Source organism: Lolium rigidum, chromosome 3 (assembly GCF_022539505.1).
Source record: "Lolium rigidum isolate FL_2022 chromosome 3, APGP_CSIRO_Lrig_0.1, whole genome shotgun sequence".
Taxonomy (NCBI): domain Eukaryota; kingdom Viridiplantae; phylum Streptophyta; class Magnoliopsida; order Poales; family Poaceae; genus Lolium; species Lolium rigidum.
The window spans coordinates 409,894,580-409,918,730 of NC_061510.1; the positions used below are offsets into that span (position 1 = coordinate 409,894,580).

At 43.9% G+C, this 24,151-nt stretch overlaps 3 protein-coding genes, 1 non-coding gene and 1 pseudogene across 4 annotated transcripts; 2 read left to right on the forward strand and 3 right to left on the reverse strand.

The window, feature by feature from the left end:
- Positions 1-518: 518 nt before the first annotated feature.
- LOC124701045 lies at positions 519-1,312 on the reverse strand. The gene is made up of 2 exons (XM_047233101.1): positions 883-1,312; positions 519-775 (listed from the first exon to the last, which is right to left on the reverse strand). Exons 1-2 carry the CDS (start codon positions 1,310-1,312, stop codon positions 729-731), a joined length of 477 nt encoding a protein of 158 aa, XP_047089057.1. The 3' UTR covers positions 519-728.
- A 3,174-nt stretch (positions 1,313-4,486) lies between these two features.
- On the forward strand, positions 4,487-6,258 carry LOC124697853 (annotated as a pseudogene).
- Positions 6,259-6,826: 568 nt separating this feature from the next.
- TRNAV-CAC lies at positions 6,827-6,900 on the reverse strand. The gene has a single exon. It is a non-coding gene; the product is annotated as a tRNA-Val (tRNA).
- Positions 6,901-16,136: 9,236 nt separating this feature from the next.
- On the forward strand, positions 16,137-18,266 carry LOC124701046 (arginine decarboxylase-like). Its single transcript, XM_047233102.1, has 2 exons — positions 16,137-17,932; positions 18,030-18,266. The coding sequence occupies exon 1, from the start codon at positions 16,253-16,255 to the stop codon at positions 17,585-17,587; it is 1,335 nt and encodes a 444-aa protein (XP_047089058.1). The 5' UTR covers positions 16,137-16,252; the 3' UTR covers positions 17,588-17,932; positions 18,030-18,266.
- Positions 18,267-19,704: 1,438 nt separating this feature from the next.
- Positions 19,705-20,646, reverse strand: LOC124701047 (CRIB domain-containing protein RIC4-like). The gene is made up of 2 exons (XM_047233103.1): positions 20,441-20,646; positions 19,705-20,316 (listed from the first exon to the last, which is right to left on the reverse strand). The coding sequence occupies exons 1-2, from the start codon at positions 20,586-20,588 to the stop codon at positions 19,928-19,930; spliced, it is 537 nt and encodes a 178-aa protein (XP_047089059.1). The 5' UTR covers positions 20,589-20,646; the 3' UTR covers positions 19,705-19,927.
- Positions 20,647-24,151: the final 3,505 nt, after the last annotated feature.

The window sequence follows — 24,151 nt, forward strand, 5'->3', positions numbered from 1 at the left end:
GTGCCTACCGTAATACTCTCCCCGCGATCAGATCGTACAACTTTAATTTTTGCATTCAGTTGGTTCTCAACTTCGGCTTTGAACACTTTAAATTTGTCCAAAGCTTCCGATCGATCACGTATAGGGTAAATGTACCCATAACGGGAAAAGTCGTCCGTGAAGGTGATGAACGAATCAAAACCATCTATAGACTTAACATTAAGAGGTCCGCATATGTCAGTATGTATGAGTTCGAGGACACTCGTGGCTCTTACCGCTCCTTTCTTAATTGTTTTTGCATATTTACCTTTGATGCAATCAACACATTTGTCCGCATCGGAGAAGTCTAATGGGAGGAGTACATCATTTTTAATAAGTCTTTCCATTCCCCCCTCTAAATGTGGCCTAAACGACAGTGCCACAATTTCGAAGAAGTGCTAGTACCCTTCCATTTCTTCTCAACATTTGAAACATTACTCACATGCAAAACATAATCATTCATAGATAACATATATAGTTTGCCTCGTCTGACACCGAGGCCAACATCTTTATTACAATAATTTAAAACAAATTGTTTGTTACCAAACTTGCACTCAAACATGTTATCATCGAGACAAGAAACTGAAATCAAATTCCTACTTAAAGTAGGTACATAAAGAACATTATTTAAATGAAGGTGAAAGCCGGTGTGGAGCTCCAAGGTGAGTGACCCAACAGCTTCAACATCAACTTCAACTCCATTTGCAACTCTAAGTCGTCTTGCCCCGCTTGTTACGGTTTGGATCATATTTAATCCCTGCATAGAATTAGCAACGTGAGCAGTTGCACCTGAATCAATCCACCATGATGTACAAGAGAAATCAGTATATAACATTTCATCAACAAAAGTGATTTCATCTGTACCTTTCTTCATCATCCACTTGAGGTATTCATGACAGTCCTTCCTGTAATGGCCTTCCTTCTTACAAAAGAAACACACATTATCAGTAGGCTCTGAAGACTGTCCATTATCCTTTTCCTTTTCCTTTCCTTTAAACTTTGGCATTTCCTTCTTGAAGGTTTTCTTTGGCGACTTTGAAGGGCCTGACCCGTCATGCTTTCTCTTTGAGGAGCCAACATGAAAAGCCTGATCCTTGTTCTGCCTCATCATTCTTTCTTCTTCCTGGACAATCCTAGGGGATATCTCAGCAAGTGTCCATTTCTCCTTCATGGAATTGTAGTTGATCTTGAACTGATCGAACTCTTCAGGGAGGGACTCCAAGATCATGATGATAAGGAGGTTGTCACTGAGCTCACACTTTAGGTGCTTCAGTTTATTTGAAGCATTTATCATTCTCGGTATGTGTCCCCTAACATCACCATCATTTTTATACTTGCCAAGTAGCTTGTGAAAAAGCTCATGAGCATAAACCTTTTCGCAGCCTTTGAATTGCTCCTCCAAGGCTTCCATAAATTCCTTAGCAAGTATCTTTCTTGGGGAGAGCCCCAATAATCTCGGGTGAAATGGAAGAATTCATCACGAGCATTGCAACGTGATTGGATTTGTCCCACTTCTCCATCTTGGAGTCATAAGTTTTCTTTAGTTCATCATACCCCGTAGCACCAAGCAATCGGCGCCACGGGCTTATCCTCCCTTAAGGCATAATCAAACTCGTTGAAAGCCAAACATAGCTCAATGGAGTTCTTCCAACGAGGAAAGTTGCTGCCGGTCAACCGCTCGACAGCATCATAACGCATCGCAGCGGAAGCTGAAATTTGACATGGACATTCATTAGTAAAATTGCATGCATATAAAACAAGCATGCCATAAAATTTCTTATTCTATGTCAAACACCGTTGGGCAGAAATGACACGAATTAGAACAACATTAGGGAGTTGACTTGCAGAAATAATACAACGTTGGTCAGAATTATTTTTGCAGTCATGACATTCTCAAAATAAACATCAACTTTAAATCAATTAAGGAACAACATATGTGATGCTTAATTTGATAATTCAATTCAACATTAAAAACATACTAAATACTCTCAACAAAAAATCTCGTTGGTTCATTTCTGTCCAGAGCAAATAGCATGTTTGCTGATCATATTATTTTAGACAATTTAATTTCTGTCCAAAACAGTGCAAAAACATTAAAACATCAACTTAATAATCATTTATATGCACTGAAAAAACAGAAACAGTGACAGAAAAACGTTCAGCAGCCCAAAACTTCATGGACTGTCGACAACCTGGGCCGAAGCCCATTCTCAGATGCAGCCCAAAAAGGACCCCCGGCCCGGCTGCTGCTCCGCCTCGATCTGGACCGTCCAGTGGATCGGACGGCCAAGATCATTCAAGGCCGGATCAAAAAGGGCAGCCGGAGCCCTAACCCTAAAATTCCTCCTCCTCCCCCGATTTTTTCGCGAGGGAGAGCGGCGCCCTCCTCCCCCGATATTTCTGCGACAGAGAGAGTGAGGCGGAGAAAACTCCGTCCGGCGGCGCGGGCGCGCGAGGCGGCCCCGGCCCCGGCGGGCGCGAGGGCGCCAGGAGGCCACGGCGAGCGGGCGAGGCGACCACGTCCCCGGCGGCCCGAGCGCGCGAGGCGGCCACGGCCCCGGCGGCCCGCGTTCCCCTTCCCTGCTTCATCCCGGCGCGGTGGCGGCGCTCGCCGGAGCAGCGTGCGACGGACCATGTCCGGCGCGCTCCTCCGTCGAGCGTGGCTACTGGCGCCGTGTCCATGAGGGTAGCCGAGGGGTGGTGCTGACCGGCGAGGCCGGCAGCCGTTATGTGACGACAGGGGCAGGCGGCGCGCGGCCACCCGCGTCTGCGTCCATTCCGCGCCTCGCGACGCGTCTACCCGCACGCCCCTCCGTCGGGAGGAAACGGCGGCGCGGGATCTCTGCCCTCGCCGGAGCAGCGGCTGCTCCGACGGCCCCCGGAGGGATAGGCAGCGACCCGGCGGCATAAGGTGACACTCCAAAACTTGCAATTTCGTTTTCAGAAATTGGGGAACATAAATTAGGGTTCATACATCATCGAATCTGAGGCTTAAAAACATGATAGCATTAATCTGAGAGCCTAAACATGAACATAAACTGCCTAAAAACATGATCTTTATACAAAAAACGTGATCTCAGATCACTACTAGGGTTCTAGTGCTAGCAGTAATAGGCATCTGATACCATTGTTAGGCCTAATACTTCAAGATTAACACCAGATCGTGAACAATAGCCACTAGAACACCTAATTAACATAAGACAGAGAGGGTTTAGGGATGCATTACGCATTGCAGGAGTTGCCATCGTCGCCTGCTCGTTGCAGGCGTGAAGCAGAGAGGTCGTTGATGATCTGGGGATCCTCCTGATCCCCTCAGGTCTCCAGCGGCACTGCCCTGGCACCGCCGGGGTGTAGGCTGGCCTTCCCGTCGTTCTGCGCCTCCCTAGATCGGTAGGGCTTTAGGAGTTGTGGGGAAAGCAGCGATCTGATCGTCAAAACTAGCGTGATCGATAGCAGCCAGGCTCCCCCCCTTTTATATGGCGCAGGCGACAGGGGCCAAACCATCGAGTTGGTTTTGGTGCCCCCGATCGTGGCGCGTGAGATGCGAACGAGTTGGTCACGAACGTTGGTTCGTGGGCCTCCTCCTTAACGTTATTTGACTAGAACGTTTTTGTCAATGTTTATCTCTAAACCTGACGTTATTTGACTAGAACGTTTTTGTCTCTTAAACCTGACAGGTCAACCAACAAATCTCAGTTGTAAGAATTAGTGGCATGTTTATCTCGGATATGTCATGTTGAAATATTTACTAGGATAATTGTTGTGGGGACTGACCCGTGTTGCCCTCTGATTTTATTAATAAAAGAGCGGCCTTTCAAAAATATATCTTCACCGTCAGAACAAATAGTGCAAAACGATTCACACAAATCATTTACCACAAGTGAGCAAAGTCGTTAAGCAATTGAAGCATAGGAACTTTAAGAACTCCCCATAATTTCTTAAAGAAAGACACTAGGTACCCATTTGGACCCGGAGCCGAATCCACTTTCATACCCAGCAACGCCTCCTCGAGGTCTTCCTCCGTGAAGGAATGCTCAAGTCGAAATTTTCCTCTTCCGAGATGCGCTTGGCATCTGGCCAGAGGTTTGGGCCGCAGGGAGAGCGCCCTTGTGTCCAAGGACGGAGCTCCTTTGTAGGCAATTGTCCCAGCTGACACCAACGAATATTAGCGAATCCTTCACTAATTAATGTTAAATATTAGTAATTATAGAGCATGACACCAGTAAAAAAAGAAATTAGAGCTAACCCTAGTGCCACAAATTTCTAGCTTCGTCCCTGCTTGTCATTTTCGAAGAACCATAAGCTCTATAGAAAGTGTGGACATGTTCTAATATGTGTGATCAGAGATCTCTCTATGATTTGTGATCAACCTTGGAGTGAAGCACTTCCGTCACCGGCCATTAGCAATAGCATGGAAGAAGGAAGTGCCAAGATTCCCCTTAGCGACAAACAATATTTCTCGGCGTCCATGGTTTTTGTACCTTGCAAAAGTGCGACCCACAATCCCCTGGGAGAATCGCAAGACTATCCCCAGAATGCTGATCTCGGATAAGTTGTGTCGCACGTTGCCCCAAGTCTATCGGTCACCTTGCTCAAGCAACTACTCAGGCTAGCTATATCTCTTCCCAATGCCTACAATTCACCTTCTTTTATTCATTCCTTGCACTAATCCAAAGTTTCTTAGTTTCACAGGAATCCTGTGGGCGACATGTCAATGTCATAGCGGAATGTGGTACTTCACAGAATGTGCCAAGAATTGCTAAACCTGAAGCTACAATATTTGAACCTTCAGCAACTGTCCAAGGTGGCACTGCCCCTCTGGTTCAGGCACTGAGATCAACTGCAGCTCAAGATGTGCCATGGTTTCACTTTCCTGGGAACAACAGAGGGAAAGCTGCTCCGTCTTCCTTGCTGAACCTTATTGGCATGGGAGCGTTTCCGCATGACTTGCCCGAGCTACCTGAGCCCGATAACCTCTTCTACCCCTAAAGGTGTGATTTTGGATGCTCAGAACCAGGCAGCTCAACTATTTGGATCATCTAAAACATACTTCCTGGTCAATGGGAGTACTTGCGGCTACCTGTTCCACGGGTGACTACCTCGTTATACCTCGAAACTTTCACATTTCAGTGATATCTGCACTGGTTCTGTCTGGTGCGGTGCCTAGCCTAAGTATATAGTACCATACTACCATAGTACAATTCTGGGTGGGATATCGCTGGCGGTGTTACGCTGTCACAAGTGGATGAAGCACTGAAGGAACTTGAGAAGGATGGGAAAAAAATTGGTGCTGTTCTTGTTACTTCACCGGCCTATCACGGCACAGGCAGCAATGTTCAAGGCATGTTGATGTTTGTCAGCAGTTACACATTCCAGTTATAGTTGACGAGGCACATGGTGCGCATTCCAGATTCCATGACAGTTTTCCAAGCACAGTGGTTGAGCAAGGTGCTGACCTGGCTGTGCGATCCACACACAATGTTCTGAGCTCGCTTACACAGTCCTCAATGCTTCACATGGTTGGAGGTCCCGTAGATGCAGATAAAGTGAGCCAATGGCTCCAGTTGCTCCATAGTTCTAGCCCAAGTTACCTATTACTGTCATCTTTAGATGCTGCAAGTGCTCAGTTAAAAGAGAACCCGAGATCTTCTGCTGAACCAGTGGCTATGGATTTAGAAACAAAGGACCAGCTGAGGATAATCCCAGGGGTATCTGACCTCGACTTGTCAAGCTTTGTTTCTGACTTCCATAATGATCCTTTGCGTATCACACTAAGTGCTTCAGATCTACATTTATCTGGATACAAAGCTGATGAGATTTTTGGCCAAAGAACATCAAATTGTATCTGACCTTGTCGATACACAGTCAGTGACGTTTGCATCAATATAGGGAGCAGAAGGCAAGATGCTGATAAGCTCAGAAAAATAATTCTCTGCAAAAGAATCCAAGAATCCAGAGTTAGAAAACATTATTACATTTGTAGCCCTTTAGGTAAATTCTTCGTCAAGCTGACTCCACGAGAGGCCTTCTTTACAAAGAAAAGGAGAGTGCATTGAGGCAGCCTTTGGCGAGATATGTGGTGAGCTTATCTGCCCGTATCCACCAGGCATCCCTGTGCTGATCCCAGGTGAGGTTGTAAGTTGTAACGCAGGATACTTAATAAACGTCAGAGACCAGGGCATGACAATCAGTGGAGCAGCTGTTGGTGAACTCAGCTCGATTATGGTTTGTAACTTCTGATGATTATTCTGCCATTTCAAGATAACCATGTGGCACAGATATTTGGATAATTCGATGACTCATGAATAGTGACGTTTTCGCGACCATGCATCAGGCCAAAGCAGAGCACAGTCAGGTTATTTGATAAATATTGACAGCATCGTGTAAACGAACAATTGACCGTGTACTTGACTAAACATTGAGAATTCAACTCGTGAAGAAAGAGTTAGCTGTCCATTTACGCATGGCATGTGGCCTCCTGTGAGTTGGAACCCTTGGAATGTAATGATGATATATCCTGCTTTTGTCCATAGTTCATTTCAAGAAAACAAATACTCCTCGATTAGTCAGTAAGTAACAGTTTCTCTGTGTTCCTTTCTTCTCAGGTTTCCACCCTTTAATTCTCTTCAAAATGCCAGCAAGTAAGGTCAACTGTCACCTTGAGCTCAATCATCAGGTGCAGTTTGTACACCTTCATGGTTATGAAATATTACTGAAAATCTGAAGAAATTTTTTATGTAAGCTAAAATAGATAGCTTAGTACACGTGTACATGCAAATGCAGAATTTATAAAACTAAAAAAATAGAATGTCTGAGCCCAGGTTCGAACTGGGGACCTCTAGTGTGTGAGACTAACGTGATAACCAACTACACCACCCAGACTTATCTGCTGATAAATGTGATATTAGCCAATATGTACGTTTATACCTGTAATAGTTCTGTATAAGCCTCTTGCATAAGCTTCCACCTTTCGTCTCCAGTACAGGCGGACGCTAATTTATGCGAAATCAGACATGGATATTCGTTAGGACACCATGTGAAACTACAGAATAAACTCTCCAATAGAATTCCAAGATTCAAGATTCTAAAGTGAGCAACACTTTTCAGCGAGATCTCTTGCCTTCTCGCAAGAACGGTCCTTGCAACATGTCACGTATTCTGATGGAGACAGTGTGTGTGTGTGTGGGTGTTGTGAGCGTGTGGGCATGTGTCGCTAGGATTTAGCTGTCCACCTATCTAAGGTGCAGCTGAAACTGAAGGATGCTTTGTATTTATGCCTAAACTTTGGAAAAGAAACCAAAACTCTCCTCGCTACCCCTCTCGCGCTGTTCTTCTGTTCTAAGTCTAGCGAGATCGAGGATCTCACATTGGCAACAGAGCATGACACAACTTACTAATATTCCCTTTCGCGGAGAAAACATAAGTTCTAGGTGTCCATGGTTTTTGCACCTAGCAAAAGCACGACCCACAATCCACTGTGAAAATCACAAGAATGTCCCCACAATGCTTATCCCCATAATGGTGTGGCGCATGTTGCCACAAGTCTAACGGTCACCTTGCTCAAGCAACTACTTAGGCTAGCTATAGCTCGTTCCCAATGCCTACAATTCCAATAGATTAAGTAGCGACATGTCTGCACCAGATATCTCCATACATCCATCCATCTTGGTACACATTTTCTAACATTTGTGTCATCCATATCTATTGTATTCGATGATACATGGTGTATGGTGGACGTGTATACATGTGAATTGATAGATGTGTCTGGTATTTATATTGAAGGATAGACACGAGTACATGTTGCTCTAAATGTTAGAGATTGTGTAAGGTGTGGTGGGTGATGTTTGAGTCGTGTCCTAAGGTGTCTCAAACTACACCGTCATATGAAATTAAATATATATTATGGATGTGGTTTGGTAGCCTTGAACAAATTAATATGAGCATGTATCATGTATATCACACATTCCATCGATGCATACAAGATCCTATATAGGACCATACAATTGTACCCTCCCATGCCTCAACATTGAGGAACATCATCTGTATTAACTCCCCACATTCAGCCAAGCCATTTCTCCGCGCTACCTTTTTCTTGCCTCGTTCTTGAAACATAACAATTTTCACTTCTATTTAGTACGTGTATTAAAAAAATGTGTACTGCAAGTATTGGACAAAATTATTGATATAAATAAATATAAATCTCAGTTGCAAGTATTAGTGGCATGCTTATCTCAGATCATGTCGTGTTGAAATATTTACTGGGGCAATTGTTGTGGGGACTGATATGTATTTCCCTCAGATTTTAGGCATAGAAGAGCGCCCTTTCAAAAATATTGTTTCACGGTGGGAACAAATAGTATGAATGATCATCACAAATCATTTACCACCAATTGCATTGTTTTCCACACACAAAATGTCCAATGTGTATCTCTTCCAACACTAGTCATGACTAATTAAGGACGAGCTGGTGGCGAATTCACCGTGTCACACTCAACCCACCCACCCTCTTGATCCTCTACGTACCCTCTCCCTTTCCCATGATAGATGCAAGCGAGCCATGAGGACAAAGCTTGTGATGAGAGCGGAACCAATTTGGTATATCAATCAACCAACAAATATTTCGTGGAACAGACACACAACCTAATTTGGGAAAAGTTTGTACAAGATGATATCATGTTGTGACCGGAACAAAGCAATTGGAATGTGTTGTTTCTCTCAAATAAAACAACATATGGAAATTAAAATTTTCTGGTTATTGAAAAATTAGAACTAAAATGTGTAGAAATTAGTTCAGATTTTTTTTTATACCATATAAATATAGGCAATGATATTTTTCGAATAAGATATTTTTATTACATACTCTGTATTTTTTTGCAGGGTCATACTCCTTATTTACATTGAACGTCAGAAGTAAATATTATTTTCCGCAAATCGATGTTTTGATGTACCAATCACCTACAAAATTTAAGGATTGCATAATTTTAGTTTTGGAGAAATAAAAAGGGAAACTTAAAAAAGTTGAGGTGGTGTAGGTGAGGCCATGCTCAATCCCAACTTTCCAAAAGTAAAGTAGTACAATCATCATAAAAGCTTAGGTGAAAGAACCGCGTGCCACTTGGAGATCAAATTCTTGCCAGAAATCACCAATTATTATACTCTAAATGAAAAAACAAAATCCCCAATGTCTAATAATCTGACCAGTTCGGTTTTAGGATCCACATTTGCTAGACATGATACCTAGAAGAACAAGTATTTAGGCCATCGGCCACTGGGCCAGACTAAAACCGAACTGGTCAGATTATTAGACATTGGGGATAACCCTAAATCAGATTTACACTGTTAGTTTTTACTGTGGCCCAGTCGTCTTACGGCCCAAGGACTAAGCAACTGGTGGCCCATATGCAGCACGGCAGATGCGGTTACACTACTTCCCCCGCACATCACCAGTTCACCACTCGCTCCTTCAACGGTTCAACCGCAACGCAACCATGCTTCTTCCCCATCGTCTACTTCCTCCTCTCAGCGGCACCGGCAGCAGCATACCACCACCTCGGGCCCTCCGCTCCCGGCACGCGACTCGCCCACTGCACACGGTAACATCCACCTCCCAGCCTTGCTTGCGCCGCAATGGTTGTAGTCTCGCTGCTTTTCCCATGGACTTCCTGTAAGTGTCTGCGTTCTTCTGCTCTAGTGCCCGCAACCTGTTCGTCCAATTGCTCCTGATAGTTTGGCTGGCCAGACAGAGCACTAGTTCTTGACCCTAAACTTGTGGCATTTTCCACGACCTCACACCAGCACTCGGACTCACAGCTACAGCTGGCGGTTGAAATATTGTTGAGAATCTAAAGAAATTTTTTCTGTAAGCTAGAATAGATAGCTTTATATATTGTACAAATGCACATGCAATAGATAGCTTTATATTGTACACGTGTACATGCAAATGCAAATTTATAAAAATAAAAAAGGAGAATGTCTGAGCCCATGTTCTAACTGGGGACCTTTAGTGTGTGTGATAACCAACTACACCACCCAGACTGATCTGAGGATAAATGAGATATTAGCTAATATGTATATTCATACCTGTTGTAGTTCTGTATAAGCCTCTTGCATAAGCTTCCACCTTTCGTCTCCAGACGGACGCTAATTTATGCGAAATCAGACATGGATATTCGTTAGGACACCATGTGAAACTACAGAATAAACTGTCCAAAAGAATTCCAAGATTCAAGATTCTAAAGCGAGCAACACTTTTCCGCGAGATCTCTTGCCTTCCGCTATAACCTTCTCGCAAGAACGATCCTTGCAACATGTCACGTATTCTGATGGCGACAGTGTGTCTGTGAGTGTTGTGAGCGTGTGGGCGTGCGTCACTAGGATTTAGCTATCCACCTATCTAAGGTGAAGCTGAAACTGAAGGATGCTTTGTATTTATGCCTGAACTTTGGAAAAGAAACCAAAACTCTCCTCGCTACCCCTCTCTTGCTGTCTGTTCTAAGTCTAGCGAGATCGAGGACCTCACACTGGCAACGGAGATGACACAACTTACTAATATTCCCTTTCGCGGAGAAAACATAAGTTCTAGGTGTCCATGATTTTTATACCTAGCAAAAGCGCAACCGACAGTCCACTGGGAAAGCCAGAAGACTGCCCCCACAATGCTTATCCCCATAAAGGTGTGGCGCTCGTTGCCACAAGTCTAACAGTCACCTTGCTCAAGCAACTACTCAGGCTATCTATAGCTCGTTCCCAATTCCTACAATTCCAACAGATTTAGTAGCGACATGTCTGCACTAGATATCTCCATACATCCATCCATCTTGGTACACATTTTCTAACATTTGTGTCATCCATATCTATTGTATTCGATGATACATGGTGTATGGTGGACGTGTATACATGTGAATTGATAGATATGTGTCTGGTATTTATATTGAAGGATACACGAGTACATGTTGCTCTAAATGTTAGTGATTGTGTAAGGTGTGGTGGGTGATGTTTGAGTCATGTGTCCTAAGGTGTCTCAAACTACACCGTCATATGAAATGAAATATATATTATGGATGTGGTTTGGTGGCCTTGAACAAATTAATATGAGCATGTATCATGTATATCACACATTCCATCGATGCATACAAGATCCTATATAGGACCATATGATTGTACCGTCACATGCCTCAACATTGAGGAACATCATCTTCTATTAACTCCTCCACATTCAGCCAAGCCATTTCTCCGCGCTACCTTTTTCTTGCCTCGTTCTTGAAACGTAACAATTTTCATTTCTATTTAGCATTTACACTCTCAAATTTATCCTCACATATTTCTTATGTTTTACTTGTTAATTAAAAAGGTACGAGTGGCCTGCTCTTGTGCTTTTCGAAGGTTTTTTTTCACGACTTCTAAAGCACAAAGCAAAGGATATGATTACGAGAACTAATCCACCTGCTCTCTCATTGTGAAGGGTAATCTGATCACTATGCTTCTGCCGCGAGAGAGACACATGAACTATCGGACGCAGAGGAGAAGAACTTACACATTCTGGCCTATCTAGAACCGCTCGACCACTCGCGGTGTGCCGTCCATGTCCTCATGATGAGAAGCGCGGCCAACCCGACCATAGCCTCCGACCAATACTTTCTAGCCTCATCCGGGTGAATGACGACGTATTTCCGTTTGCAAAAAGCCGGATGATTGAATTCTGATGAGCTGCATGGTGCCGATTGTGTTCATCTCCTCCAAGTCCGCCTTTTTTTTCTGAACATCTGTGACTTTTCTTTTTGGATCAACGACCCTAACTTGATTTGGCAGGCATAACCTCACAAGAACGTGGGTTGTGGGTAATTGCATGCGCTGTAGTTTCGGCGTGGATAATGAATGTGTATTAACAAACAAATTGCTCCTTTCCTTCATGAAAGCAAGTGTAATCACAGCGTTTTGCATTGCTTTAGAGGTCGTGCAAAAAATTTCTGGAAAGCACCGAAGTACTCCTCAAGGTACAAAAGGTGACATACACACACCCTTTTGGTATTTGGGTTCATGTCTCCCAACAGTACATGGGACCCTAAAGGTAATAGAGCTTGATGGACGTTGAAACGGTTGGTCATTATCGTATCGTACATTTTTTTATGTGTTAACCTTTTTAAAGTGCACGCTTGTGTAAGAAAATTGAGAATGCATAATTTTCTATTAAATTAGACTAAGCATCTAGACTATATTTGCATATTTTTCACGTTATTTATTCTTAGAAAATAGAAAAAAAAATATAGTAAATTAAGATAATCTATAAATTTTTGCACATTTTTATTTTATATTCAAACCTTCACATTGGCCTCACGAACATGAGTCGAACTTATGTTACTTGGATTAACATTGTGTCACATTGTGAAGGTTGTCGATATATACAAATTCCTATATATAAGAATGTAATATTTCCAAAACCGTAGGAAGCAAAAGAGAATAATAAATATCCGAATGTTTCCATGGCTTATTAACAAAAATGATTATTCTTACAAAATAATAGCTACACACCATTCGAAATATCACATAAAAATGCACTGCTGCAGCAGCTGGACTTTTTTTTTCGTAGCAAATAGAATATTATTGCTAATGACTTATAGTCTAAGCATTATCATTGCATAATAATCCAACAACACATCAATGTTTTGAGCTAATATCATGGATTATCGACACGACGGTTCATATTAATTTGTATTATATTATGGAATAACCCAATAATTATTGGCCCATAAATAAATAAGATTTCCCCCACATGTAGTTGGTATTTAGTTTTAGCATAAAATTGATGATGATTTTAGATCTCTATCGGGTTCTAACATATCATAAGTATATGGGTAAAATCATATATTCATTTTCCATTTTTGTGACACGGTGTAAAATCATAGTATTTGCGAGGGCCACCTTGCTAGTTAGAACAAAAATGTGTAGAAACTACCTCAATTTTTGTATACCATATAAATATATACAATTATATTTCTTCAATAAGATATTTTATTACATGCTTTGTATTTTTTGCAGGGTCATACGCCGTATTTACATTTCACATAAAAAGTAAACATTATTTTCTGCAAATCGATGTTTTAATGTACCAATCACCTACAAAGTTTGAAGATTGTATAATTTTTTAGTTTGGGAGAGATAAAAAGGGAAACTTTGAAAAGATGAGGTGGTGTAGGTGATCCATGCTCAAAAGTAAATTGTACAATCCTCATAAAAGCTTCAGGTGAAAGAACCGCATGCCACTTGTAGATCAAATTCTTGCCAGGAATCACCAATTATACTCTATATAGAAGAAAAAAAATCCCTAATTCATCGTTTTTAGTCTGGCCCAGAGGCCGATGGTCTAAATACTTGTTCTTATAGGCTCATGTCCAGCAAATGTGATTACACTCTGCTTTTTCTGTGGCCCAGTCATCTGACGGCCAAGAACTACTTACTGGTGACCTATATGCAGCAGGGCAGATGGGATCATAACACCACTCGCTCCTAGGTGTTCGTGTTTCCCTTCGTGGAGAAAGCATAGGTTCTAGGTGTTCATGTTTTTTGTACCTAGAAAAAGTGCAACCCACAATCCACTGGGAAAATGACAAGACTGTCCCCGCAAAAGTTTGGTGCACGTTGCCCCAAGTCTATCATTCACACCTTGCTCAAGCAACTACTCAGGCTGGCTATAGCTCGGTCCCAATGCCTACAATTCCAACAGATTAAGTAGAGACATGTCTACACCAGATATCTCCATACATCCATGCATCTTGGTACACATTTTCTAGCATTTGTGCCATCATCTGTTGTACTCGATGATACAAGTTGTATGGTTGATATGTGTATATGTTAATTGATAGATGCGTCCGGTATATATATTGATGGATAGACACGAGTACGTGTTGCTCTAAATGTTAGTGATGGTGTCAGATGTGGTGGGTGATGTTTGAGTCATGTGTCCTAAGGTTTCTTAAGTTACAACGTCATATAAAATGGAATATATATTAGGGATGCTGTTTGGTGGCCTTGTGAAACTTAATTATGAACGCTTGTACTGTGCTTTCAGGTGCAGGCGCACCCTATATACTTCAAAAAATATAGTAATTTCAAATAAAGTAAAAAAAATCGAATCCATTTGGGAATCAAAGATAATGCAGTATTGTACTCGTATAAAATTGTTTGGCCAAGAAATGATTCACACCGACTTCAGGCAAAAAAAAAATCTATGATGTATATAGCGTGAATAGTATTTTAATATAGGACCTTCAAGTCTATTTTTTCACCCAGGAAAGAAGAGAACTTATTCCGTGGCGAATCTTTCGTATACGAGTGCAATACATGATCATCTTTTATTCCCAAAAAAATTTGAATTTTTTTAATCTTTTTCTGAATTACTAATTTTTTTAAAAATAGGGTGCGCTTGCTCCCAGGTTCACCAACATATGTTCTCTTAACTCCGCATTCAGCCAAGCCATTTATCTCCGCTACCCTTTGTTCACATAACAGTTTTTACTTCTATTTAGTATATGTGTATTAATAATTGTTGTGTACAACATCATCTTGCAAGTACTGGGCAAAATTATTGACGACATAAATAAATATAAATCTCCATCCCCACTGCCTAATAATCTGACCAGTTCGTTCTTAGTCTGGCCCAGGGGCTGATGTCCTAAATACTTGTTCTTCTAGGCCCATGTCCAGCAAATGTGAGTACACTCTTTGTTTTTACTGTGGCCCAGTCATCTGATGCGGTTACACTACTACCACTCGATCCTTCATGCGGCCACAAAAAACAACAGTTCAACCGCAACCATGCTTCTTCCCCATCGTCTGCTTCCTCCTCTCACCGGCACCGGCAGCAGCATACCACCACCTCGGGCCCTCCGCTCCCGGCACGCGACTCGCCCACTGCACACGGTAACATCCACCTCCCAGCCTTGCTTGCGCCGCAATGGTTGTAGTCTCGCTGCTTTTCCCATGGACTTGCTGTAAGTGTCTGCGTCCTTCTGCTCTAGTGCCCGCAACCTGTTCGTCCAATTGCTCCTGATAGTTTGGCTGGCCAGACAGAGCACTACTTGACCCTAAACTTGTGGCATTTTCCACGACCTCACACCCAGTTACAGCTGGCGGTGGCGGCAAACAGCACCAATACAAGTGCAGATGCAGCTGCAGCAAATTGCGCTGACGCAAACGCAGGGGCCACGACCGGTGCATTCGACGACAATGTAAATGTTACGGTGGCGGCGGGGCACGAGCGGGCAAATGATGTGCTGGCGGAGCTAGTCTGCTAGTGCAGTAGAGGACGGGCGACGGAGGGCGGCTCCCTAAACTTGTGGCCGCAGCTCTGGTCTGAGTCGGGCACGGATATGAAGACAAGCGATCCGGTGACAGTGAGGTCTCTGTTTATACATTTATTTTGTTTCCTTCCGTGTGTGCTCCAACTGATGAAATTATGAGCTAGACTTGCTCTCGAACACTGGTTAACTGAAGATGCTTTCTAGTCTCTGTTGTCCAACGTTGGTTATGAACTTATGATTAGTAGATTGAATATCTACTTTGCAATCTTTGATCGAAAAATGACAAGTGAAGCCCCTTTCTTTGTGGCATTTACCACATCTCCACACCCGCCCAAACACTCAAACATCACCTACAGGTACAACAGGAGCAACCTGTGCAGCAGCAAACGCCGGGATGCGCCGGCGGTGCTGCTCCGGCACAATGCTTCACCGACGCAGTCGGTGAAGACGTGCTGCGAGGTGGGGGCACAAGGGTTAAAGATTAGCTGAGGTGCAGGCGCCACACGGTGGGGATGGGCGACGGAGGGCGGCTCCCGGCGAAGGGGCTGCATGTGATTAGCTGAAGATGTTTTCTGGTTTTCCTTGTCCAACATTGGTCATGATCAGAACATGGAATACCTACTTTGCGATCTTTGGCAGTGAATCGTATGTTCAGCTTCACCTTCTTTTATCCATTCCTTGCACTAATCCAAAGTTTCTTAGTATCGCAGGAATCGCCGAGGCGACATGTCATAGCACCATGTGGCACTTCACGGAACGTGCCAAGAATAGCTGAAACTGAAGCTACACCTGCTGAACCTTCGGCAGCTGTTCAAGGTGCTACTGCCCCTCTAGTTGAGGCACTGAAATCAACAGCAGCTCATGAAGTGTCCTGCTTTCACTTCCCAGGACACAACAGAGGGAATGCTGCTCCGTCTTCACTGTCGAACCTTATTGGGATGGGAGCATTTACGCATGACTTGCCCGAGCTACCGGAGCTCGATGACCTCTTCTATCCTAAGGGTGTGATTTTGGATGCTCAGAACCAGGCGGCTCAACTATTTGGATCATCTAAAACATGGTTCCTGGTCAACGGGAGTACTTGCGGAATCCAGGCTGCAGTGATGGCTACCTGTTCCCCGGGTGACTACCTCGTTATACCTCGAAACTGTCACATTTCAGTGATATCTGCTATGGTTCTATCCGGTGCGGTACCTAAGTATATAGTACCAGAGTACAATTCCGGGTGGGATATCGCTGGCGGTGTTACACCGTCACAGGTAGATCAAGCACTGAAGGAGCTTCAGAAGGATGGGAAGAAAATAGGTGCTGTTCTTGTTACTTCACCGACCTATCACGGGATATGCAGCAATGTGCGTGGTATTGTTGATGCTTGTCATCCATTACACATTCCAGTTATAGTGGACGAGGCACATGGTGCACACTTCAGGTTCATTGACAGTTTTCCAAGCACGGCGATTGAGCAAGGTGCTGACCTGGCTGTGCAATCCACGCACAAGGTTCTGAGCTCGCTCACACAGTCCTCAATGCTTCACATGGCTGGCGATCTTGTTGATGCGGATAAAGTGAGCCAATGCCTCCAATTGCTCCAGAGCTCAAGCCCAAGTTACCTCCTATTGTCATCATTAGATGCTGCAAGAGCTCAATTGAGTGAGAACTTAAAATCCTTTGATGAACCGGTGGCTATGGCTTTTGAAACAAGAGAACAGCTGAGGTTGATCCCAGGGATATCTGTCCTGGACCTGTCAACCTTTGTTTCTGACTTCCCTGCCATTGATCCTTTGCGTATCACAGTAAGTGCTACAGATCTACATTTATCTGGATATGAAGCAGATGACATTTTGGCTGAAGAGCATCAAATTGTTTCTGAGCTTGTCGGTACAAAGGCAGTGACATTTGCAGTCAACTTAGGCACCAGACAACAAGATGTTGAAAAGCTTGTACAGTCTGCAAAGCATGTCTCAGAAAAACACTCCTCCGCAAAAGAATCCAGTTTTCGAAAATGTCGTAGTCCATTAGATAAGTTCTCTGTCAACCTGACTCCAAGAGAGGCCTTCTTTACAAACAAAAAGAGAGTGTGCATTGAGGACAGCCTTGGCGAAATATGTGGTGAGCTTATATGCCCGTATCCACCAGGTATCCCTGTGCTGATCCCAGGTGAGGTCGTAACACAGGATTCCCTTTCTTACTTAATACACGTCAGAGACCAGGGCATGGCAATAAGCGGGGCAGCTGATGCCAAATTCAACTCGATCATGGTATGCAACTTGTGATTATTATTCTGAGGTTTCAAGATAACCATGTGGCAACAATAGTTCGGTGGTTCACGGACTAATGAATCATGATGCATCTGCATAGTATGAGGGATGGTAACCACACATGGGTCCAAGCAGAGCACAGTCGGGTTCTTCCTAAGACAACACTAGTGCAGAAGAACAACTAGCTGCCTACTTGACCAAACATTGAGAATACGTCTCGTGAAGAAAGAGTTAGTTATCAAGCTACGTGACGATGCCAAATTATAAGTAGGGTCTATCCGTCTATGGCATGTGGACTCGTGTGAGTTCGAAGCATAAACCATTGAAGAGGCAACCTTGTCCCCTGAAGTGCCTTGGAATGTAATGACGATATCCTACTTTTGTCCATAGTTCTCTTGAAGAAAACTAGTAAATTGGCCAATAAGTAACAGTTCTTGTGTGTTCCTTTGTGTTCCAGCTTCCTTCTTTGGCTCACTTCAGAATAGCGTGCTCAATCTGAATCGACTGATCCAGCTCTCAAGCACCAGGTGCAGTCTTTACACCTTCATGGTTTTCCATCAGCATGTTGCAAGGTTACCTGGTTACTCAAGCAAGTACTCTAGCTTCTTTTGTAAGTCCCACATCAACTAGAGAATTCATGGATATTCCACTGGACGTGTACCAAAAGATTAGCACATAATGCATCATTGCAATTGCAACCACCATTTCTTTAATTGCAAATGAATAAGAGACTCTATATGATAATAGTTCCAAACTAAGGCCTCCACCCAAACCTGGGGCTCGAAGCCGGAAGCAAAAGTAGGAGATTTTTGGTTGCGAGAATTAGATTAGGAGTTTAATCAACTCATGCTTTGCAATCACCAACCGAGAAAGTAGTAATGTAATGATGATGAATTGATGATGATGCAGTTAGGTTTGTCACGGGCTGGCTTTTTGCCAGAAACAAAGCTCACCATAAACAACAATGACTAGAGAGCTAACCCTCTGCCCCCACAGTGCTGCTCTTGTTTCCTTCCCAGTTAATTAAGCACATAAGAAACAAAATTTGAGCCAATCCTTTGCAATAACTTAATCCTGTTATGGTAAATAAGCATGCCAGCAACTTCAACCTTCAGACCCCTGGTTAGCAAATAAATATCCTCAGAATGACAGGTGGGGCTGTGTCATGTTTATTTATTCTAGCCAACTAGACCAATGTAAATTTTGTGAAGAAGTCTCCTGAACATAATATTTCTATCAAACATTACGTAGTGTGTTTCGTGCTCACATTATGAAGAAACCACGCTGCCTAATCAACCAAACTGTCACTGGAATCCAATTAATGGTCGTATATTCTAGCTCTACATACTAATCCTAATTAATGTAAACTGTTTGTAGCAACGGAGCATCACATCAGAAACATGTTTGCGTGAGCAAATTCAGAACCTCCGCGGGCTGCTAATCCGTCCGAAACTTGAAACGGTATTTAATTGGTATTAAGAAGCTAGTAGTGAGTCACGTTCCAACAGTGGCACATCATTGCTGTATAAAAATACGGTGGCAACATTGTTAATCAGTGGTTGGTGACATTGACTAATTAAAGATCGAGCGGATCAACTCGGCTCAGTGGCCACTGATCAGAATGCACAGTTTACAGGATTCTACCTATTATACATAGTGACTACTCACTAGTGACTGAATTACAAAAAATCATTGTTACTTTTTATTTTCTACGGCTGCCTTGATATACACGTTAATTTTACTCCTTTCTTCTGAATCATCTGGATTCAGGTCCGGTCAATGTTTAAATTTCTCGTCCTTCTTTATGCTTAAAGCAGATTTGATCATGATTCTGCACTCACAGACTGTAAATACCGTCATTGTCTTAATGTGAGTGCAACATTGGTACCACATGTACCATAGAAACATCTAGCTAGGAGCCTAGGACTATGATGAATAAATGAGTTAATTCGTCTTAACCATTATTCCAGGACATGCTTGCACGCATACATGTACGACGAACACTGAAATCTTGAATGCTTTGCGCGATTATTGTACCAGCAGCATTTATCATCATCAACTCCTGACAAGATTTTACCATCTGGTTCGAGAGCAATTTAATTGAAAAGAAGAGGAGAGGGCCCATGGAGGTGTTGGAAGGAACTCCCACGATCTATATACACAATTCCACTTGCATAATATATACACAAATCTATGCATATGATTCTCATCTCACCCAAAGTTTTGCAGTAAAAAGAAGAAAATAGCAAATGACAAGGTAACCAATCATCAGCAAACTAAGTTGAAATCACTCATCTAAATGATGTGCTTCTTAACAGGACTAGGAGCTGAAAGTGCATGCTCTGGAGGGAGGGTTCAGTTGGTGCATGTGGTGGCGGTGCCGGCGCCGGCGTCCATGGCGATGTCGACGTGGTGGAGGGAGAGGGAGGAGGGCAAGGAGAAGGCGCTGACCATGTCCATGCCCATGCCCATGCCCCCGACCTTGTTCAGCCCGTCCCACCCTATGTGCCCGATGTGCTGCACGTCGGTGGGGTAGCCGATCACGATCTCCCTCTCCTCCTCTTCTTCCTCCCCCTCCTCGCCGTCGTACGCCGCGAACATCTGCGACAGGCTCTTGATCCCCTTGACTAGCCGCTGCACCCCGGCCGTGACGATCCCCGATGCCGCCGCCGCGGCTTTTTCCTTCTCCTCGCTGATGCCGCCGTCGGCTTCTCCGGCACCATTCTCGGAGACAGACCGCCGACGTTTCTCGGAGACAGACCGCCGACGTTTCTCTGAGATGGGACGCGCGTGTTCAGCTGCTGTTAGTACGTAAGCACCCTGTGGCATCGATCATGGTATCAAGTGTGGTAAGGGGAAGTAGTTGATTACCTTGCGTGGTGGTGGTGGGGGAGGAGGAGGGAGGGTCGGCCTGCGGCGGCTGCTGCTTCTTCTCCAGCGGGTCGGCGACGGCCACCGCGGACTGCGACATGCAGCCGATGGAGAAGGGGAAGCCGGCGCCGCGGCGGTCCTTCATCGGAGCTAGCCGGAGACGGAAACCGACACTACGGACGGACGGTACAGCGAGAAAGTGAGACGAGGAGGAAGACGTCGAATGGTCTTGTACTCTCGTGACATGTCTTATAGCCAAGGGGAAAGAAGGCAAAGCGGGAAAGCAGAGAGAGACAGGGGAGGTGATTTGGGGTTTAATTTGGCATGCTGTATCGTCAGGAGATCACTCAGGATCCGTCGAAAACGATCCTCGTGCCGGACTGATTGCTGTCATTTCGGGATTTCCAGTTATTTGCTAGTGCTGGTGCACGTCAGCTACGATAAAACTGCTCATCCTGCGTGAGATTGATTTGGCGACGTCAATTTCTCTAGTGGATGAAGCACAACGATCTCGATCTCCTCTTTTTTTGGTGGCTTAATCGTGCAGTCTCCCCTCTCTTTGGTTGTGTTGTCATGCTAGGGCTTATACTCCCTCTGTTCACAATTATCTGCGTTCTAGGATTAGTCAAAGTCAGACTTTATAAAGTTCGAATATACATTTAGAAAAATATTAATGTTTATAATGTAAAATTTATAGTACTAGAATCGTTATAAATTATATTTTCATATATATGCCTTTGTTATGATGGTTGTTGATTTTGTTTTGTATATTTTGGTCAAAGATGATAAAGTTAAACTTCCAATAAGTTCAGAATACGAAGTAAGTAAAAATGAAGGGAGTGTCGAACGATTGTGGCAATACATTTCTGTGTTTTTATTTTACAGTTAAATGCTTTTGGTTGGGTAATCATGCGTGAGAATGTACAGAACTGTGATGTCCAAAAAATGAGGTTGTAAATAAAATACATTGTACGCCTTCCTTTCCGAACTTCTTGTCACGACCGGCACATTTGCACCCCCTCCCCTCCCTGTCTTTTTCCTGCCTCGCAAATTAATCCTTCCATTTATATTTAAAATCAACCGACTCATGTTTCTTTATGGTGAGTGGAGGTGCCAACGATCGATGGAGCTGCGGGAATGCAGAGCGCGTCCGACAGAGCAGTGAGAAGACGGAGTGCGACCTAAAGGCAATCGACGAAGAGGAGGTGCTTGCGATCAGATGAATCGAAATTGAATTCTAGAGGGTGGTGTTTTAATTTGAATTCTAGACGGTGTGGATGTAAGATGCAATTAGCTATATATGTATTGTCCCTCACGACATGAATTTCAGTACGGAGGGAGTAGTATATGCTTTGGGATGGTTTGCCTGGACGTGTCATGGTCATGGTGTAATGTTTGCGCAATTTCAGGGTGGCGTACAATACAACCATTAATTATCTGCAGGCTGAATGATTCGTACTTATCACGGAAAAATCTGGGACGAAAACAAATAGCAATGCTTTCGAGATTCATCGGTTCCCTTTTGACTTGTTTTTGTCTTCTGAAAAAGCTAACCTCCTGATCTGAAAATATACACCAGCAATTTTATATAGGATTTTGGCGAGGATACCAAGTCAGACTATCTCCTCCAACCCAACGACCTGTACATCTCGTCGCTGCTGGTCAGCGAAAAACAGGGCCACAGGGACCAGGAAAAGAGATCCTTCACATGTACTCAAATACTACTATAGAAAGAAAATACAATATGGCGATATTGAAAGCGTGCAACATGGCCACATGAAACATTCTCTGCGACGCTCACTTGCCTTTAAAAGTAAGCTCGATGGCCATGCGAGATCAAGAGGAAGAGCATGTATGTAGTGCAAAAATGGTCATGTCGGCCGGAGCCGTGCACGCTTGGCCGTGTCTGAGCTTCACACATGGGAGAACTGGAGAGGGGATCCTTCGCCTGGAAACTGCTATTAAACATCTAATACAAAACCTTTTTTGAAAAATCACAAAAAATGCAAGTAATGATGTGTAGAAATATCTTAGTATTTTTTAAAAAAAAAATTCTGAGCTGTGTGCAAAATCCCAAGTTGGGGTATGGAACAAACTGCTAATACACTACAAGTTAATAAACTTGTGGGTAGAAATTCGTTTTGCGATTCTTTCTCGGGGTTTAAATAATCATTATGTCTCATGGAAACTTAAATAGATACGATCTTTGATTCTAATATAAAACGATTTGAGAGTTTGATTTCATTTTCTGAAACATCCAACAATTGTTGGCTCTCGTAGATTAGCATCTGGAACATTTACGGTACCACACAAGGCAATAAAGATGAAAAATAAGAGAAATAAAAAATCCACGGTGACGAAACCAGCCACCCTTGTGGCACTGGTTCGGCACCTCTGCGTGCAGAACCATGGATGTGCCCCGTAGAGACATAGCAGCATTGCTTCTCGATGATGTGGCCTCAGCACGTCCACCATTCGGGCCATGGTCCTAGCATCCACCGCCTTGACCACAAAGCCATCCCACATGACAAACGACGGATCCATCGCACGACGAGTATTAAGAGACTCCAAGGCGAAGCCTGCAATAAGGTAATCGCGCAAGCTGTGCCGATTCCCGCACCAAAGGAGCTTTGAACTTCTCCGACGGAAACTTAAGCAACTCACGTTAGCAGAGGATCGTACCTCCCAAACAAAAAATTCACCCGAACAACAAATTCATGTAGGAGGCCGCCGAGAACACCCCCCACCGGGGCCAAAGAGCATCGAGATAGGATCCGAGCATGCATTTCAATGGCAGCGAAACGGACCGGAACCAACTAGAGCTCCATGGCGACTCCCAAAACACACATTTTCGTTGCATGTACAACGAAAAAATAACGTCTAGATAGGTTTCATTTGGCCACAACGTGGAGGGAATCCAGATAACCAATCAGACCGTCTTTGTCTCCTCGAAGCTTGTCTAGAGCCATGCGAGCTACCAAACACACCCATGATGGCCACAGCCCACATTTTTGTGGCATGTGTACTAAAAAATGTGTAGCTAGATACATTTCATTTGGCAGTAGAATGGAACAAGTGCAACATGGCCAGCATCGTAACATTCTCGCATGCACACGGTGGAGACAGAGGACCAGAGTTTGCAATCCATAGGTGCAGGGGTCGGGGGAAAGGTGTCGGCTGCATTTGCATGCGCATGAATGTGGAGGAACCCCAACAACCGTTTCCTTTGCAGTTTCCGGCAAAGAAAGAAGAGAGCATATCCACATCGATCTCGGTAGTGGAGTGGGGTGCAAGCGATTCATCCATCCCAACTCTTCCTTCCCCGGGCGGTGGGGCAGCCCCACACTCCATATAAGAGCAAGCAACGAAAAACTAGTGCAAGAGGCAGGCCAAGTCGCCAAGAGGGCCGTCGTAAAGCAGCGCAGTATGATGCTATTGTTGCTGCTCAGCTCGCAAGCTGCACTAAGGTAAGACGGTGGTTGCAGCGACCACGTCGACACCGATCCCCAACAGGCAACAGAGATACTACCGACGCTGGCCGATCTGGTGTAATGAAATTCAACCCTGCATGATAGGTGCGCGTCCATCTCTTTATCGAAAAAAATAGGTGCATGTCCACAGTGGCGAATCCAGCCCATTTTTTTAGGGTGGGGCAGACCTTACTTGGGCTGGGCTTTTTTTATTTTTTCCTTTATTTTCTACATAAGA

Bases quoted from the DNA above. Each gene is read 5' to 3' on its own strand.
- LOC124701047 (XM_047233103.1), bottom strand. From the start codon at position 20,588: ATGAAGGACCGCCGCGGCGCCGGCTTCCCCTTCTCCATCGGCTGCATG. The intron at 20,317-20,440 runs ATCAACTACTTC...TCTCCGAGAAAC, and splicing joins CACCACCACCACGCAAGGTA to GTCGGCGGTCTGTCTCCGAG.
- LOC124701046 (XM_047233102.1), top strand. From the start codon at position 16,253: ATGGGAGCATTTACGCATGACTTGCCCGAGCTACCGGAGCTCGATGAC.
- LOC124701045 (XM_047233101.1), bottom strand. From the start codon at position 1,312: ATGATAAATGCTTCAAATAAACTGAAGCACCTAAAGTGTGAGCTCAGT. The intron at 776-882 runs GTACAGATGAAA...AATTCTATGCAG, and splicing joins CAAGTGGATGATGAAGAAAG to GGATTAAATATGATCCAAAC.